Source organism: Chelonoidis abingdonii, chromosome 1 (assembly GCF_003597395.2).
Source record: "Chelonoidis abingdonii isolate Lonesome George chromosome 1, CheloAbing_2.0, whole genome shotgun sequence".
NCBI lineage: Eukaryota > Metazoa > Chordata > Testudines > Testudinidae > Chelonoidis > Chelonoidis abingdonii.
Window position 1 is genome coordinate 180,803,108 of NC_133769.1, and position 18,084 is coordinate 180,821,191.

The 18,084-nt window shown below is 43.3% G+C and overlaps 1 protein-coding gene and 1 long non-coding RNA gene across 3 annotated transcripts in view; one reads left to right on the forward strand and one right to left on the reverse strand.

The window, feature by feature from the left end:
* Positions 1–9,045: 9,045 nt before the first annotated feature.
* On the reverse strand, positions 9,046–14,400 carry LOC116820724 (uncharacterized). Its single transcript, XR_004372713.2, has 3 exons — positions 14,291–14,400; positions 10,253–10,401; positions 9,046–9,836 (listed from the first exon to the last, which is right to left on the reverse strand). It is a non-coding gene; the product is annotated as an uncharacterized LOC116820724 (long non-coding RNA).
* A 272-nt stretch (positions 14,401–14,672) lies between these two features.
* The window catches only part of VGLL3 (vestigial like family member 3), a 40,967-nt gene continuing 37,555 nt past the window's right edge, over positions 14,673–18,084 (forward strand). For both annotated transcript variants that reach the window (XM_032773386.2, XM_032773387.2), the window contains exon 1: positions 14,673–15,089. In XM_032773386.2, coding sequence (XP_032629277.1) covers positions 14,973–15,089 — 117 coding nt within the window. In that variant the 5' untranslated portion in view covers positions 14,673–14,972. The remainder of the gene's footprint in view (positions 15,090–18,084) is intronic.

The following is an 18,084-nucleotide window of genomic DNA, read 5'->3' on the forward strand; positions in this document are numbered from 1 at the left end:
TTCTTGTTGCTAACATACCTGTAGAAACCCTTCTTGTTACCCATCACATCCATTGCTAGCTGCAACTCCAATTGTGGTTTGGCATTTCTGATTACACGCCTGCATGCTCAAGCAATATTTTTATACTCATCCCTAGTCATCTGTCCAAGTTTCCACTTCTTGTAAGCTTTCTTTTTGTGTTTAAGCCAACTGAACATTTATCTGTTAAGCTAAGGTGGTCGCCTGAAATATTTGCTATTCTTTCTGCACATTGAGATGGTTTGTTCCTGTGCCCTCAATAAGCCTTCTTTAAAATATAGCCAGCTCTCCTGGCCTCCTTTCACCCTCATACTAGCCTCCCAGAGGATCCTGCCCATCAGTTCCCCGAAGGAGTCAAAGTCTGCTTTTCTGAAGTTCAGAGTCCATATTCTGCTGCTCTCCTTTCTTTCTTTTGTCAGGACCCTGAACTCAACCATCTCATGGTCACTGCTGCCCAGGCTGCCACCCACTTCTACTTCCCCTACCAATTCTTCCCTTTTTGTGAGCAACAGGTTAAGAGGAACACAGCCCCTAATTGGTTTCTCCAACACTTGCACCAGAAAGTTGTCTCCAACACTTTACAAAAACTTCCTGGATTGTCTGTGTACAGCTGTATTGCTCTCCCAGCAGATGTCAGGGTGACTGAAGTCCCCCATGAGAACCAGGTCTGTGACCTGGAAACTTCTGTTAGTTGTCTAAAGAAAGCATCATCTACCTCATCCTCCTAGTCTGGTGGTCTATAGTAGATGCCCACCACAATATCACTCTTGTTGCTCTCGCCTCTAAACTTAAACAGAGGGATAAAAGGAATAAAATAAAAGCATCAACTTCCTGTTCTCACTTCCCCATGGGGAAGAGACAAAAGATTACAGAGCAGATTCAAATTTTCCGACCTTATACTCCTGTCCCCTAGAGTACCTACAGTTTCGCCAGGGAGGTTTCTCACCCTAATTTCAGTTTTAAGGATGCCAAGGCCACTTGTTTTTCACTTTTACTTATCTCAGACAATGAATCAGACAATCTGACCATGAATCAGACCATGAGAGATAGTTTAACATTTCATCCCATCACTTGAAAAGAAAACGGTAGCAAAGCAAGTGCTATATAGATGTGCCACACAGGTCATATAGACCATACCATTACTCCAGTTGGTATTGTGATAGGGAACCTGACACTGAATAATGACAGGATTGCCAATTCCTCTGTAGGTGAGGGCCAGAAAGGCCATCTGACCCAAAAAAGGGGACAGTGAGCACACTGGTCTTTCCAGGGATCCAACCCCTGCTAGAAGTCAGAGGAAGCCTTGTACATCAGATCCAGTGCTTCCAGATCCAACTCTGTCACCTGGCTATAGCAAGTGCTCCCAATGGTAGTCCTAGATACATTCTCAAAGGAAGAGCTGAACTGAATACCAGGACACACCTCTGGAGTCTGATGATCTGACATCTCCTGATGACAATGTAGGAGTTGCTTCAGCATTCTCCCCATCAGAAGATACCATTTCAGTTCCATGAACTGGTGCTCAGAATGGCTTTAACTTTAAAGATATCATCTGTGTAAGTAGAAGAGACCTCTCATATGATGTTTGGGGTCCCCTTCTAACAACAAGATCACACTCCCAGTTTTAGAAAGATTGTTACAACCAGCCAAATCTATTTGGGCAAACCTTGCCTCTAATCAGGCCATGTCAAAGAAGGCTGTGACAAGTTCTATAAGTTATGGTACAAAGGATTATTTTTTTCACACATGCCCAGCTCCCAGTTCACTGCTGGTCACTGCAGAAGATCAGAGAACAAAAGGAGACCAAGTGCATTCTATACTATGTGACAGAGAGGTCAAAAACTTGGAGACTCTGGGCAGGAAAGTTTTCTCCTCAGCCTCAGTAGGCATTAGGGTTACTAATGACCAAACGATAATGTCAAAGGCCTGGTCTACACTGGGGCAGGAGAGAGGTGTCGATATAATATACGCAACTTAAGCTACGAGAATAGCGTAGCTGATGTCAGTGTATCTTAGATCGACTTACCTCCTGTCCTCATGGCACGGGATCGATGGCCATGGCTCCCCTGTCGACTCCCCTGTTGACTTCCGCCTCTCGCCCTGGTGGAGTTCCAGAGTCGATGGGAGTGCGTTCGGGGATTGATTTGTTGGTCTAGACGAGATGCAATAAATCGATCCCCGATAGATCGATCGCTACCTGCCGATCCAGCGGGTAGTGTGGATGCACCCTAAGTATCAGTACCATCTCTGAGGAAAAATGGCCTTATTTGCTAAGGATCTGTCTGAAGAGCAAGGAAATTGGCTAAAAGTCTTTATAGCAGAAGGATAGCTATTAACTAATCACAGACTGAGAGCCTCTCATGAGTCATCAGATCTACAGCAAGGGCGTTGACTTCAATCATCACACCGAGAAGACATGCATGGCTTAGATCTTCTGGTCTTCCATCTGAAACCAGAGCACATATGGAAAATCTTCCATCTGAAGGTGATGATTTGTTCAGTGTAAGGATGAATGATGTACTAGAGAAGATGATCAGCAGCTATGTTGCTAGGGGTTTATCAACCCTCAAGGAGAAGGTTTGAAGCTCCTGTCTTTGGATGTCATAGACAGCAATACCCTTCTTCACCTTCATCTTTGTATTACATACAGATGCCACTATTAGCACCAACAGCTTCCTGCTCACAGCAGAAGGGGAGAAAGACATTCAAGCTCCACCTATATAGAAAGCAAAAGACACCTTTTGTCTTCTGTGCCAGGCCTTAGACTATGGGCTTGATGTGAGGCTAGAGAGGTGCAGACCAGTCTTAATTGGTCATTCTCCCATGACTGTTAATCCTTTAATTACTGAAGTACATCACCACAGACAAATGAAATAGTACAAAGGGATTATTTCACACAATTCAATACCATCCTTTCCACTATCCCAGCACTTCTCGCTGTATTCCGGGGTCCTGCTAACAACACCTACCAAGAAGAGAGACTTGCTCTTGGAAGAAGGACACATACAGGAAGTTCCAACGGAATTCACAGGAAAGGGAATTTATTTCAGATTTTTTCTGATTCTGAAGAAGGATAGAGGTCTCCGACCCATCTTAGATCTGAGAAAGGCCAACTCCTCCATCAGGAAGTTTGAATTCTGCATGTTGAGCCTAGTATCTTTAAGTCCCCCTGTATCCACCAAAGAGTAGTTCAGAGCTCTTCATTTATGGGAGGCATATTTCCACGTCACTGTCAGGCCTTCACATCGCAAATACCATTGCTTCCTTGAGGGGGGAAGATCATTATCAGTAAAGAGCCTTCCCTTTGGCCTTTCTGCCACCCTTTGCATATTTACAAAGTGCCTATTTGTGGTGACACACAGCTAAGATGAGTGTATGTACATTTAGATGATTGGCTCCTAATGACATCACAAGAAAGCCAGTTCAAGGACATGCACATGCTTCCTTTTTGAGAAACCGGGACTCAGAATAAATTGGAAAAAGTCACACTTACATCCTATGTAAAGAATCCCATTCACTGGGGCACTTTTGGATTCTCAAGCAGGAAGAGCCTTCATTCCAGAGGAAAGACTCCTGAGAATTTAGTCAGCTATACTCTAACTTTCAGAGAATGCCAACCAGACAATAATGGTCTTCCTCAGACTAAAAGGCCTCATTGCCTCAGTTAATACAGAATCCCCTGTGCTTAACTCAAGATGAGAGTTCTGCAGCACTGGCTAGCAAAACATTATCTGCCAAGCTCAGACAAGATCTTGAAATTTGACTCTCTCTGGGGAAGTGCTTGTATCTCTCTCATGCTGGACACACATCACACTGTTTGAAAAGGGTAGCATTCAGTCCTCCAACTCCATCAGTAATTGTGACCTCCAACGCTTCCAGCATGGTATGAAGAGCGCACCTCAACGAGCTAGCAATTCACAGACATTGGAAGCTCTTGGTGAAGAAGATACATATCAACATACTAGAATTGAGGACAATTTCTGGGTGCTCAAGTCTTTTCTTCCTCATTTGCAGGGCAAGGTAGTCAAACTTATTACAGATAACATGACAAAAATGTACTATGGGAACAAGCAAAGAGGAGTTCATTCAAGTCAGCTGTGCAAAGAAGTTGTGGCCCTAAGGGACTGGTGTATCCATTACAACATTTACAGATACACCCTAACAGATCAACTCAACAGAGTAGGAGAGAACTACATGAATGGTCTCTAAATACTTCTGGGATGGATGAGATCTTTGCTTGTGGTGTAATCCAGAAATAGATCTGTTTGCAACAAGGCACAGTGCCAGATGTCCAAAGTTCTGCTTGACAGAAGGAGCAGACAGTTAGTCCATTTTGGATGCTTTCCTATTCAACTGATGAATAGGCTTCTTCTTCACCTTCCCTCATTTCCTTTCATACAAAGAGTAATAAGTAAGATACAGCAAGATGAAGCCAAAATAACTGTGATTGCCCCAGCATGAGTGAGACAAAATAGTTTCTAGACCTCCTTCATCTTTCCAGGGCAGTATATCAACCTCTTCCTGTGACCACAGCCCTGTTGTCTCAGCAAAACTGCCAGATTTATCATCCAAACCCTCATCACTGTACCTGGCAACGTAAGCCATAGGAATGACAGATTTAGAGAGGTTCTGTTCACTGACTAGATCCCCTTGGCCTGCAGTCTGGGACTGTGGTGGGCCGGCTGTGCACCCCGACTCTCTCTCCATCTTGTCCCCGCTTGTTCCTGCTTGCTGGGAGATGATCAAAAAAAAAAAGTAACAAGCTGTAACAAGCAACAAGCTACAAGTCCTACAAGCTACAAACCAAAAACTAGCCAACAAGCAACTCGCAAGCCAATTAAGCCAAAAACAAGCACAATTTCTGCATTTTTTTCACGGGTTTGGCATGTCTGCTCCTGTCACAGGTGAGCAACCTTTATTTTCTATTTCTACCGGCTGGGTTGTGCCTTGAGCACTAAGTAGGGTGCTAATCAAGATTGGTGTTTAAAAAAGAAAAGAAAAAGAAGATAGTGACTCTAATGCTCATGAAAATTGTGGCATTGACAATCCTGGAGAGTTAAGTGCTTTCTTGATACAGGTAAGAGTTGCAGCATGAGTTGTGGCTACGCAAACTTCTTTACTACACCCTATCAATCTGCTTCAGATCTCCAGGGCAGTAGTGAGATGTTAATTCAGGCTCCATGCTCAGGTTGATGACAGCAAATCTTTGCCTGTTATGCCTTAGTTTTCATACAGATGCATGTTAAAACAAAAGCCCAAATGATCACTTGGTTCCACCATACTCTATGTATTGTAATCTGTAAAGAGCTATGAATGTCCTTTTGGGATATGAGACGGTAAATGAGCGAGCTATTAGCAACATAAATTGTCAGGACTCTTGACTAGATATTCTCATGGATCTTTCATGTGTACATTTTAAAATGAACACTACAACTGCCTTACAAAAACATTTCTTTTAAAAGGAATTTTTGTCTTTCTTCATGTATTTTACAGTGTAAAAGGAAAAACAAGGGAAAGGATTTTTACACACACTGCTCCTAGTTTTTGGTCTTGTCAACAGATGTATTTTATTTTTGTTTCCATGACTTCTAAATAAGAGCTAATTTTAGGACACTAACATTTGGTTGGAATGTGAATGTGTACGCTTCTTTGGAGAGCATGGATGAGCAGTAGGGATTTTTTGTACTGGGCAATAAAATGAAAATTGTTATCCACATTTATGGCCAGATTCTGGTCACACAGTAGCACCTCATGTCACAAGTAGTTCCACTGATTTCAGAGATAGAATAAATTATTATTTAACCTGAGTAAAGGGATCAAAATATGGTCCTTAATTAAGAACACCTGACACATTCAGAGACTGCAAAAGTCACTTGATGATCTCATGTTAGTAATTTGCAGTGCTTCATATATATATACTCTCGTTTTGTTTCCCTCATTTAATTTCACAGTTGTGTATACTTTAGGTGGCAGAAGATCCTCTTGGTTTGAGCAAGATTCTGTCTCCTTTTCCTCAGTCTCACAAGAGAGAAAATTGAGAGGAAAGATGGTCCAGTGCTTAGGGTGGTAGAGTGCCTAGTCCTAGGCTATGTTCAATTCACTGCTCTGACACTGGCTTCCTGTGAGACCCATCTTAGTCTCTCCCTATGCCTCACTGGAAAACTGTGTGAAAACTGGACACTGAGCGCCAGAACCTCCCCGGCCCCCTGCTCAGCCTCTTCCCCTGAGGCCCTGCCCCTTGCTCCTCCTGTTTCCCTCAAGGCCCTGCCCCCTCATTCCTTCCACTGCCCCCTGTTGCTCACTGTTTTCTCCACCACCCTCCCCCTGCCAGCAGCGCAGGGCTCTAGTGTTGGAGGGGTGACTGGGGTGGGGGAGGAAGAGCTGCGCTCTGGGGCAGGAGGGGGTGACTGGGACAGAAGGGGGCAGGGAGAGCTGCACGGTGGGGGTGGGGTGACTGGGGCAGGATGGGAGAGGGAGAGACGCTCTCAGGCAGGATGGGGGAGCCGCCAGTACTTCTCTCCACCTGAGCCTTCCCTGAGCGCTCCACTGCTGCTCTAGGCTCTGACAGCAGCTGCTGCTCTTCCCACCTCCCAGTGGCAGAGGCCAGTTACTGCAGGTAACTAGACTTTTAGTGCCTGGTCAGCAGTGCTGACCAGACACTGCCAGGTTCCCTTTTCAAACACCTGGCAATTATAGTTTGGGTTCATGTCCTCAAACAATCAGACTGTTACAGGAGGCTTTTGGTATAGGTCTAATTTGTTTAAGAAGAAGATGAGGGCTATATTTCCTTATGAAGCAAAGTAAATAGAGAGAGAGAGTGTGTGTGTGTGTGTGTGTGTGCGCGTAAGAAGTGTGTGTAAGTAATATGCATTCACTGGAGAATCCATTCCATAGCTGGAGGTACAGGCCTGATTTTCAGTTACTCTGCTCCTGCACTTGGGACAGAGACAGAAGCATATGCTTCCCCATCCTGGAGCCTACTCAGCCCTGGTACTAAATTGAGACACTTTAGAGCTGCTCTCCTTCAAGGCTTGCTTCTTTTGACCCCTTGGGAAGCTGATAATAGCCACAGGGCAGTGCACTCCAATCTCATCCACTGGGGTCTGGAAGCAGTGCTGGTACCTGGGTGCCAGTTCTACACAAACTAGGAAGCCCTCTGTGCAGGGGTTATTTTCAGGGATCTGTTTCTGGTCTCTCCTGCCAGAGAGGAGTACACAGGCTTAGCATAATTGAGAGTCAAGGTGTTTAGGGTGTGAGAAATTCTTATTGAAGGATCTCACTCCCTATGAGAGACTAAACAACTTGCATGATTTAAGCCCAGGCCTGGAACCAAGAAACCTCCGATTTACTTAGGGATTGGTCCTGCTTTGAGCAGGGGGTTGGACTAGATGATCTCCTGAGGTCCCTTCCAACCCTGATATTCTATGATTCTATGGAATTCTCTTAACCCCTTCAGCCTGCTTTTCTCCATCTGTAAAATGGGTATAAAAGTATGTATTTCATAGTGTTGTTGGTTATTTATATAATAGTATTTTGAAGATATACATTAGTCTAAGTTCTAAGTATTGTTCATCTCTTTTTATACAACTCCTGTTCTGTGTGGGCTAACAGTGGAAGGGTATTGTAGATAATGTGCAGATCCTCTCACTTATTAATAACTTACTTAATAATAATAGAAGATAGATGCTGGTAAATACTTAAGAAGGACTGTTAGAATAATTCTTCTCCTGAAGATGAGTAAACAAGTAATAGCTAAATAGAAGACTGAACTCATGAGATTACAACAAACACTATTCACAGAAACTGAAAGGTAGGTAACAATCATGACTATTGTGAAAAATCTAGAGTGGCAGTAAATGATGCTATTTATTATCCAACTACTCTACTGTATATTTTTGCTGAAAGCACAAATAACAGGACATTTGTTATGGGTAGTTAAGTGCATTTATGAAACTGCACTTTCCAGCAGCAAAACAACTTTCTTTTACCTCCATCATGTATACCCAGAAATAGAGAGTGGTACTTCATATTCAAAATACTGCAGTGCTACCAGCAGTAAATATTTTCCTTAGGCCACTAGAAACTTTCCCATCTTCCCATCTATATAAGCTGGTCCATTCAGCAAAAGTTCTGTTATGTTCACTAATGACACCCCTAAAAGCACTTCTAGCTAAATTTATACAGAAACAACTTGCAACAAGTGGAGAAAGAGAACAAAGAAAATGAATGTTTGTTTAAATGTTAAGCAGGCAATTGCTTTTTTGCATAAAGAGTTCTCTAAAGCAACCTGATTGGGAAAGGCGACACTTGCCACATTTGGCTATGATATTGTATGATTGTGGTACTGATTTAGAGATGAAATAGGAACACAAAAATGTTGCTATTTTTCTGCACACTGGGAGATGCAAATGCTAGATGGCAGCAAGCATCAGTGAAGCCACTAGTTATCAATTAAGGAAACTCAGGAATTATTTATATTTGAAAACAGAAAGGGCCAGAATCTGATACCATACTTACATTGAGTAGTATCTTACTCTCTGAGCAGCTTCATAGTAACCAATGGGACTAATTGGAGGGTAAAGTGTTACTCAATATTATAAGGGCATCAGAATGTAGTCCACAGAACATTTAAGACCATATCTCCCCAGGCTTTTCAATCATGTTTTCAACACAACTGAACTATCAAATCATGTTAGCAACCAATGTAGCAGCAGTTGGAGCCATGCCTCAGATGCTCCAAGTTCACACTCCATAGGCACAGACAACTTTTTTTTTATTTTTGGGGGTCGGGTAGAGGGGTGGAAAAGGGGACTAGAGTTTTGTCTATGTCCATGCACTTATTGTAGCCATGGAGTTGGAAGATAGATGGCTATAAGTCACCTTTTTGCACCCCTGATCCCAGGCCAGTCAGGGATAGGGTGACCAGATAGCAACTGTGAAAAAATGGGACAGGGGGTGGAGGTCAGTAGGTGTCTATATAAGAAAAAGTCTCAAAACACGGGACTGTCACTATAAAAACAGTACATCTGGTCGCCCTAGTCTGGGACCAAAACAACTCTTAGTGTTTCTTAGAACAGCCTGAAGATGTTCTGAGTTAGGACGCTGCAGATCTAATGGAACACCAGACATTATTCCAACAGGCTCCGATGTGGCAGGGGGCGAGCAGGAGATGTAGAACCAGCTACACTAGGTTTGCGCCACTTGAGGATTCCCTGTCAGAAAAAATTCTCAGCCTTCCCTTTAGTGCAGTTCTTCATTTCCTTTGCATGTCACCACCATCCAAAGCAGATGCAAAAGGGCCCAAAGATTCAGTCCATTGAGATTAAAGTATGTTTAATACACTAATATGAAAAAGACCTGCTGAAAAAATCCAGTATAGATGGGTGGGCTTTGGAGTCAGATTCCACCTAGAAAGTCATGTGCACAGCTCCCATTAACGTCACTGAAAATGATTCACATCTCAGGGAGGAATTTGGACCTTTGACACAATTCCTTTTTTTCTTCTTTTGGGAGCCAAATATTTTCAGTGGTAATAGAGAATATTATAACCAGGATAAATATTATGCAGTTGGGCACTAAAATGAATAACAGTCCCTGCTCAGTTTGCTGAAGGTTGGCAGATGTGACAGTTTCTTGTGGCTTGAAGAAAGCAAGCTATTCACTGCAAGTAGCACTGCAGCCTTGCTTGTATCACAAAAAGCACCCCATAAAGGGGATTGATATTCATATGTAGGCAAGATCATCAGATAGTATGTATCAACATAGGTGCCACAATACATCAAGCCCACGGTCTGTCTGTAGTTTGGATGTTTTGTTGTCTATGGAATTAAGTGTAAATAATATTTCATTAGCTTCTCTGTATGTCATATGCTTCACTATTAAAGGTGCTAAATTCCTGCCAGCCTCTATCTGCAGGTTTTGGTAATTTCTAATTTAAAAAAGAATAAGTAAAATTACTTGCCTTTAATGAAGGATCTTTTAACTGAACTAAATTTTATAAAACCAGAATACACATTGGACATGAAAGTAATTTCAGTTAGCAGTAATCATAAATTGTTACCATCTGATAGCTGTTTGGCCTATGCAGAATTAGCTGTTTGGTCTCCGGCTGTGTTGCAATGGACTCCTGTTTACATCACAACAGGAACTAACTGGCCTTTTTATTGGTAATCTCAGCAGAGAGACAAAGGATTGAATGGAGACAGAAATGAGCTACTCTCTTACACCTACTTACAGGGTTTGATCCAGTGCCCATGGAATGCAATGGAAAGGCTCCTGTTGATTTCACTGTATTGGATCATTTCCATAGTCCCTCGAGGTGAGGGTTGACAGACTGTAGTGAGAGGCATTGGGAAGCTTCCATCACCAGTTCCTATGATGTATCTGTTTTGTGGATTAACAGAAGACTTTGATCATTCATCAGTCCCAAGCATTACATTCCCAAGCATTAAATTCAATGAATATTTGCATAGGTACTTATATCTCTTCTTCCTCCTTTGTAATAGTAGCGGAGTGCCTCACAAATGCTAATGAATTCATTTTTCCCCCCAACAATCCTGTGAGGTATCGAAACATTCCTAAAATGGAGAACTGAGATATGAAGAAATTAACCTATGGCTTGCATATTGACACAGGGAACATTTATAGTGGAGATAGGGTTTGAACCTGGGTCCTGGTGCAGTGCCTTAATCACAAAATCATCATTCCTCACTCTATAATGGAATTGGTGTTAGGTGCCTAGGCACCCTTGAAACTCCCACTAAGTGCTTAGTTGCATCTTTAGGCAAAGAAAAAATGGCAAAAAAGGGCATTTTTCAATGAAAAAATGTTTTGTTAAAAAAACTTCAACCAGCTCTAACTGTGGCTAATTACATTTTTGCCTTTGGGCATCAACCAGAGATGTTAAACTTCACATCCTCTCCTGAAAGCTCTTATGAGATGCAGTTGCTGCAGAATGACTGCTGCATTCCACTCCAGAGGTGACAGTACTTCAGTGACGGGTACATGAACTTGATGTATGTACCTGGCTGGCAAAGTGCTTTGGGTTCCTTTGGGATAAAAGGCACTATGTAAATGAAAAGTGGTGGCTATGTGAATTAATTTGATCCTCTATTTCCCTCCTCCTCTTTTATGTAAGAACAGTTATCCTTTCCTTGTTTTCATTTTCTTCTGACACTGCATTTCTTCTGATCTGCTCTCCTCATTTAGTGAAAATGAAGAATGCTTAAAAATAACTGTTTGTTTACATTTTTGACTCAGAATATAACACTATTGGTGTAATCCCCAGTGATTAAGTATTTATAGAATGCCAGTGGAAAGCTGGACCCAAGAAAGATGGGGGTAAAGATGCTTAGTTGTTGTTTTTGTGGTGGTTGCGGTTGTTATTGTTTTTAATTTCTGTGGAATTGTTATAGTACTGTGCTATATCTCCCCAGGAACATAGTTCAATGCAATGAGACAAACACTATTTATTTAATTATACACCTATGAAATATTAGTAACGGCCTTCAAACCGTTATTTAGACACCTAAATAAGTGGTCTTGTCTTTAGAAATGCTAAGCACCCAATGGGAGAGACTCTTTTCAAAGCTTCTTGTGAGGGACTTTGTCAAAGACTTTTGGAAAGTGCAAACAAACTATGCCAACTGGTTCTCATTTTTCTGCTATTTTCTTGTAGCAGTCAAAGAATTCCAGTAGATGAAAGACCTGATTTTCCTTTATGGAAGCTGTGCTGATCTGTCTTATCACATAATGTCTTGTAATGTTTAAATGTTGTTTCAGTTTATCTGGTACTGAAGCAGGGCTTTCAGGTTTGTGTTTCCTAGGGTTGGCCTTAGTTGACTTTAATGAAGTTACAGTGGGAATGAATCTGGCATGTTGAATTTAGGAAGCTAGAAGGCAAGACAAAGATCAATCAACATCACAGATGGGCTGTCAATTTAAATCCTTTTCTACATTAAAGAAGTTAATACTGGTATAAAACTAGTGCATATCCCCATGCTACAGATTTGATACACTGTATCATGGCAAAATTATTTTCATTAATGTTTTGATGCTGCTGATTGACATGATTCATCATGTCAAACATCTGCCTGTTAATGGTTCCATTCTACTATTTGAGGTGAGGCATCATGTCACTGTTTTGCATCTCAAAGCAAATGGACCATTAATGGAATGGAAATGATTCTGCCAAAAAACAATGTTGAATATGCAATAACTGAATATTTGAGCATTTTGGCATCTTGCAAAATAGTACATGTGTTTTACTTTCTTCTGTAAGCCTCCTGCATGTTCTACATAGAAATCACTAAATTACTGTGCTAAAATATATCTTCCTTTGGTATAGTAAATTATATCATATTTTTTATTTTGGTCCAATTCTGCTTTGAGAACCAGAATCTATTCTTCACAAACCTAGCAATCTATAGACACTGTATAAAGACTGTGATCCTACTTAAGATTTAATGTAGATAAGTACAATTTTTATAAGCATTTATATAAGGTCTCCATTACCAGGGCATCTAAGTCCACTTTACATAGGATAGAATGGTACTAAACAATATCTTGCCTAAAGCAGGGAATATTTCATAACCCTTTGCAGTAACCAACACAGCCTCCCTGTGAAGATCTGCAAGGGTAGATAGCAGCTAGTAGCCCAAGTGGTAGGGGACTTAGCGCCAATATATTAAGCAGTTAGTGGAATGCCTGAACAAAGATATCTTACACTTCACTGCAGAAATGTCCAGGCTGGAGTCAGGCATATATCCAGCAGCTCTGAACTCTGAAAGCTGGTACTCTTTAATGAGATTCCATTGCATTTAGATCCCATTAACTTCACTGTTGGGACAGATAGCCAAGACATTCATTCTTAGTACAGTTGTCTTAGAGGGGCCATGAGATTTTTTTTCCAGATAAATGGGGCCTAGATTATTTAGGGATTTGTAAATAGTAATCAGCACCTTAAATTTCACCCAGTCATGAACTGGTAGCCTAAGAAGAGTACAGACGGTAGATATTATTCACTCTCATCTTATCTGAAAGGTAAGGAGCTGCATTCTGCTGTAGCTGAAGGTTCTGATTGGTCTTCAAGGTTAGCACTTAGTACAGCCCCTTTCATGGAATGTAGAAATTGTGAAAACTACTCTGTGTGTGTGTGTGAGGGGGGGGGGGGGGGGAGGGATAAAGTGTTTTATGACAAAGAAATGAACTATTCCTAAGTATTTTAAACATATATATATAACTCCCTCAAGCCTGTAGGTCACTGATGTCCAAAATAAAAGTGAAATCTAATTTGAGAAAATTTCAATGATACCTATGAACCAGAATCCAAGTATGGTGACCCCAGTCCTGCAAATACTTTTATGCATACGCTAACTTTTGTCCATGCGAATAGTCCCATTGCAGACAAGTGATAAGAACTGAATGGGACTACTCATGCATAGATGTAAGCACATACGTGTTTGCAGCATCAGGGACATTATCATTTGTGGGCACAGCAAAGAACAATAACTCAGTGCATCTCAGTTACTCCTTATCTTGTTCTCTGTCTGGCAGATACATCTATGGCCTGACAACTCATGTTCAGTTGAAGGGAGTCTCACTCATTCTGGATTCATTTTCAGGCAGTTTTAAAAGTTTCTCCTCTAGTCCCAAAGGATTTTAGAGTGTGTTATACTGAGGCATTTAAAAAAAATCCCACCCCTGCTCCCCAACATCACCCACTAAAAATTATTCCAACACTTCTGGAGGAGCCTTGGTACACATGACTATGAAACTAAAAGAAACATTTCAAAGTTTTTCCTCTTCTACCCCCCCAACCCTCCCCCCCAAGAATAACAAGTGCAATTAGAACAAAGGTTAATGTAAAAAGAAAATGCAGTAAAGCAAATAATCTACAATGAAACCTAGACTATGGGACATATTTACCCGGCTACCTTATGCCTCACACTACTTTAAAGTATTCTAAAGGCTTCCAGTGCAATTTAGTTTCACTTATTTAAAGATCACTTGTCCCACTTCTACTAGGCAACCAATTTTTGATGGACCAACAAGGTGGTGAATCATGAGGTTTCTCTTCACTTTTTCAGAGAGAGAGAAGCAATGCTCTCATCTGAACTGGATGCTAGTGGGAACAGAGGGAAATGAGCTCACTGCAGAATGGGGCCCAAACTTTTTAGGGGAGTCAGGGAAAAAGTACTTTGCTAAGTTATTGCATCCTTGGACCTCCCTTTAAGAAATCACGTTCATGCAAAAGGCAGACAGCACCCAGCACCTGACTACCAAGGTGCAGCTCCACTGCTAGCTTCCCTCTGCAGGACTTCTTTCAGCTAGCTCCAATCCTCCTCCAGATGCCACTGCCATCCTCTGGTGGTGTCTCACAGGCTTCCGCGGCTGCAAAGGTACCCAGCATCTAACAGGACCACAAACTGAAGAGAGGGCTGGTTACACTCTCCGACGACACGCCCCCTGTCTGGTCCACTCAGCTTCCAGCTCAGCTGTCCAGAGGCAAACTTGGATCCAATCAGGAGGCAGAGGGGCGGAGTTTCGAGACTTTGGTTCCTTCTCCCCCTCCTGCTCTGGGCGCTGGCCATTGGCAGAGCCTGGGGCTGATCATTGTGTGTATGGTAATAAGCGGCTGCGGCGCTGTGCCCCACTCCGCCTCCCCGGTTCTGCGCCGCTGCTGCCATCGCTGCTATGCGCCCAGCTCCGCCGCTGCCCCAGCTGCCCCGCCGCCGGGCTCCTATATAAGTGTCGGAGCGGGACCCAGGGGGCTCCTGAAGATGAGGGCACCGCCGCCTCCGTCCTCTCTGCAGAGCTTAGCGCTTCTGGCCGGCCGCCTGCCAGGGGAGAGCCCAGCCCAGCGCCCAGCAGCAGCGGCAGGGGGCCGCGCAGGGCAGCGGCGCAGGGAGTAGCTGCAGAGCGCTGGCGGCTCCCCTGTCCCCGCTGCTGCTGCCATGAGCTGCTCGGACGTGGTGATGCACCATTCCCAGGCGGCGTGTGGGGCGCCCCAGTATCTGCCAAGCCCGGTGGCGGCAGCCGCGTATTGCCCCCTTCCTGCGCCCAGCCAGCAGGTGAGCCGCCGTCTCCACGGGGGCTGGGGCTAAGCGAAGGGAGGAGGGCGTTCACCCGGGCGTGGGTCGGGAAGCGCCGGCGAGGTGCGGGTGGGACGCCCTCTGGCCAGAGGAACAGGAGGCGGGGTGATGCGAGATCTCTCTGTTGGAGGCATGCATCCAACGTAGGGTGACCAGATGTCCCCATTTTATAGGGACAGTCCCGATACTGGGGGCTTTGTCTTATGTTGACTCCTATTACCCTGCACCCTTCCCGATTTTTCACACTTGCTGTCTGATCACCATAAACCAGGCTGAGAGGGGCACGCTCTGCGCGGGCACTGTCAGTGCACCTCGCTCCGAACGTCCTTGCATAGCCCCACGGGCCGAGGCAAAGCAGTTCCTACATTTGTGTGTACAGCTCGTCCCTACACCAGGTGTCGGTGTATGGAGGGGTCTCCCTGTCCTGTCGGTGCTTGTGGCTGGGCAGTTCCTGAGTGGCACCGCTTGGCTGCCAGGCTGGTCTCTGCAGTCCCGTGGGCCCCCACTCCCCGTGTTATGCCTCTGGAGTTACTTTCCCTAGCGGCGGGCACCTGGCAAAGGACCAGCCCCTCAGCCGGCCAGGGAGCGCGGCTGGGCGGACTCTGGGATGGGTGCTGTGCTGAGAGATGAGCGAGCGGAGTCTGCCATCCCCGCAGCGGGCAGCTCTCCAAGCCCCGGGAGGTGGGAGTGGGGGGCGCTTCCCCACATCCTGCTGTCAGTTCACGGAGGGGAAGTTGCTAACCTGCGATGACAACCAGGAGAGAGGAAGCGGCAGGGACCAGGCTCCTGGGGTGAGTTTCCTTCTGATCCCGGGGCTTGGGCTTGGGCTGAGTCCGGGGGGACGGAGGCAGGGTTGCGTACGGAGACCTTTCGAACCGAGATCTTGTGCTGATAGTGGCCGCATCGGGGAAATCTGGAAAGGAAAGGGAATCGCTAGCCCCCGGGTTGGTGAGAGAATCTCAGCAGGCTGCCCTGCTGAGGGCACGAGTGAGTTAGCTGGCAGTTTTTCACCAGTCCCGGGGAATGTACTTGGCACTCATAGATATCAACGTGTGAAATATACATAACAGCAAGCGGAGACGTTTAAGTCTCTCTCCAGAAGATCTAGGGTGTAACATTTGGGAGCGGGGGCGAAGTAGGTGCAGCGCTTAATTTTTAATGAAAGAGATGCCTGGGCTCAAGCAAAACAATTTTGTTTTTACTTTCATAACTGAGGGGGCAAGCCCAGAGGTGTCGGGGCTCAGTCCTGGCAAATCCTGACACAAATTAAGTACTGGGCAGGTGTGTTTCAAAGAAACATGTCTTAGGAGCTAGTGAGGCGGTTTTTAAGCCTGAAAAGTTATGTTTCATTTTAAAGAGGAGAGGAAGCCAATATGTACCCCTTGTTCTCGTTTCCAGGCACACACTAGTATCCCCCATCCCACATAAAGTGCTGCTTTAAATAAAGTATTTTGTGTATTAATGTCAATCGCTACTTTCATTTGATAGTTGTCAAATCTACATTGTGATCACAACAACCACATATACTATATATACTCAGCCACCTGATGCAGATACATAGCTGAAGATGTCAAAGAAAAAGGACAGACTATTTCATATGAAGCGTCCTGTTTTCTGAATATGTATTTTGCTTACAAAAAGGCACCTAATTGTATGCTCACCTAGCTTTACTTTGCAGTGCAGCTTTCAAGTCTATAAAATGTTGGGGTGGGGGAGGGTAAAGGGAATTTTTGAACAAAACTTTGCTCTTTTGGAATATCAGCTAAAACAATTTTACACTTGAACTTGGTGATCTGAATCAGGAAATTCTTATCGGGCTGACAGCATTTTTAGAGTATGCAGTGCGTGGGTGAAGTGGGACTAATATTGACTTGGCCCTAATGTAGTCATCTGAGAATACATTTTTTGGTTGTTGCTGCATTCCATAAGGTATTATCATTATTATCCATGAAGATTGTTTTCTCCGTACATGGGAAGTGACCCCTAATATCAACTTGCCTGGGAGACACAAATATGGACAAAAACATTAAAATTCCTAGTGAATGTTATTGTTTCCTTTTTATTCATTGTTGTGTGCGTGAGAGAGAGTTTTTGCAGAAATGATAGGAAAGCTGACTTTTTCAGGTTGCTCATGTTGTTCACGGGCAATAGGAAAGTTTGCTGTTTTTATCCATTGCAACATGCTTTCAAACTGATTTTTCAAATCTAGATCAGAGCTTGCAGAATGGAAGACTCTAACTTGTCTGGGAATTTTAGTTTTTAAAGTTTTTCTTGATGTCCATAAGCGTACTTGTTAACTCTAAAAATGTACAGTGAAAATAAAAATGCTCCATTTAACTTGAAGACCTAAAAGCATAAAATTAGGATTGAAAATGAAGTTTTAGGTTTTGCCTGATTTGGTTACATTGTTCTTAGGCTTTTGGTATAATGTACACAGTACTTTTTGTAAGGAAATACATTAAACAGTCATTAGATTTAACTAAACTACAGTTTGATGTGGCTATTCCTGCTGCTTCACGCTTTAGATTGTGATTGTCTTCACATGATAGAGAGGAAAATGAGCTTGCATTCTGCATTTAAGAATATCAGAGGTTTTAAACATGAGTATGATGTTTGCTCTTCCACTATAAGTTCCACCAAGTATAAAATGTCCCAGAAGCACTGCAGTGAAAGCTTAGTTGCTAGTAAACTTATTTAATTAATAAAGAGAATTGTTCTTGGGTCAAGTTATTTTATTGCTTTAACAATAAAAGGGATTGTGTTAAATAGACAAAATGAGAGGACATGAAGTTGAACCAATACAATTTATGGGTTACTGCAAATAAAAAAAATGCTGTTATTACAAATGTCACATCAATGATTTGTTTTTAATCAGTTCATCCCATTTGCAATAGCTATTCTTAAATAGTTCACACTGCTTCTGTTGGGATAAGAGGTTTCTTTATGAATTGTTGAAATTCAGTCTGTAGGACTA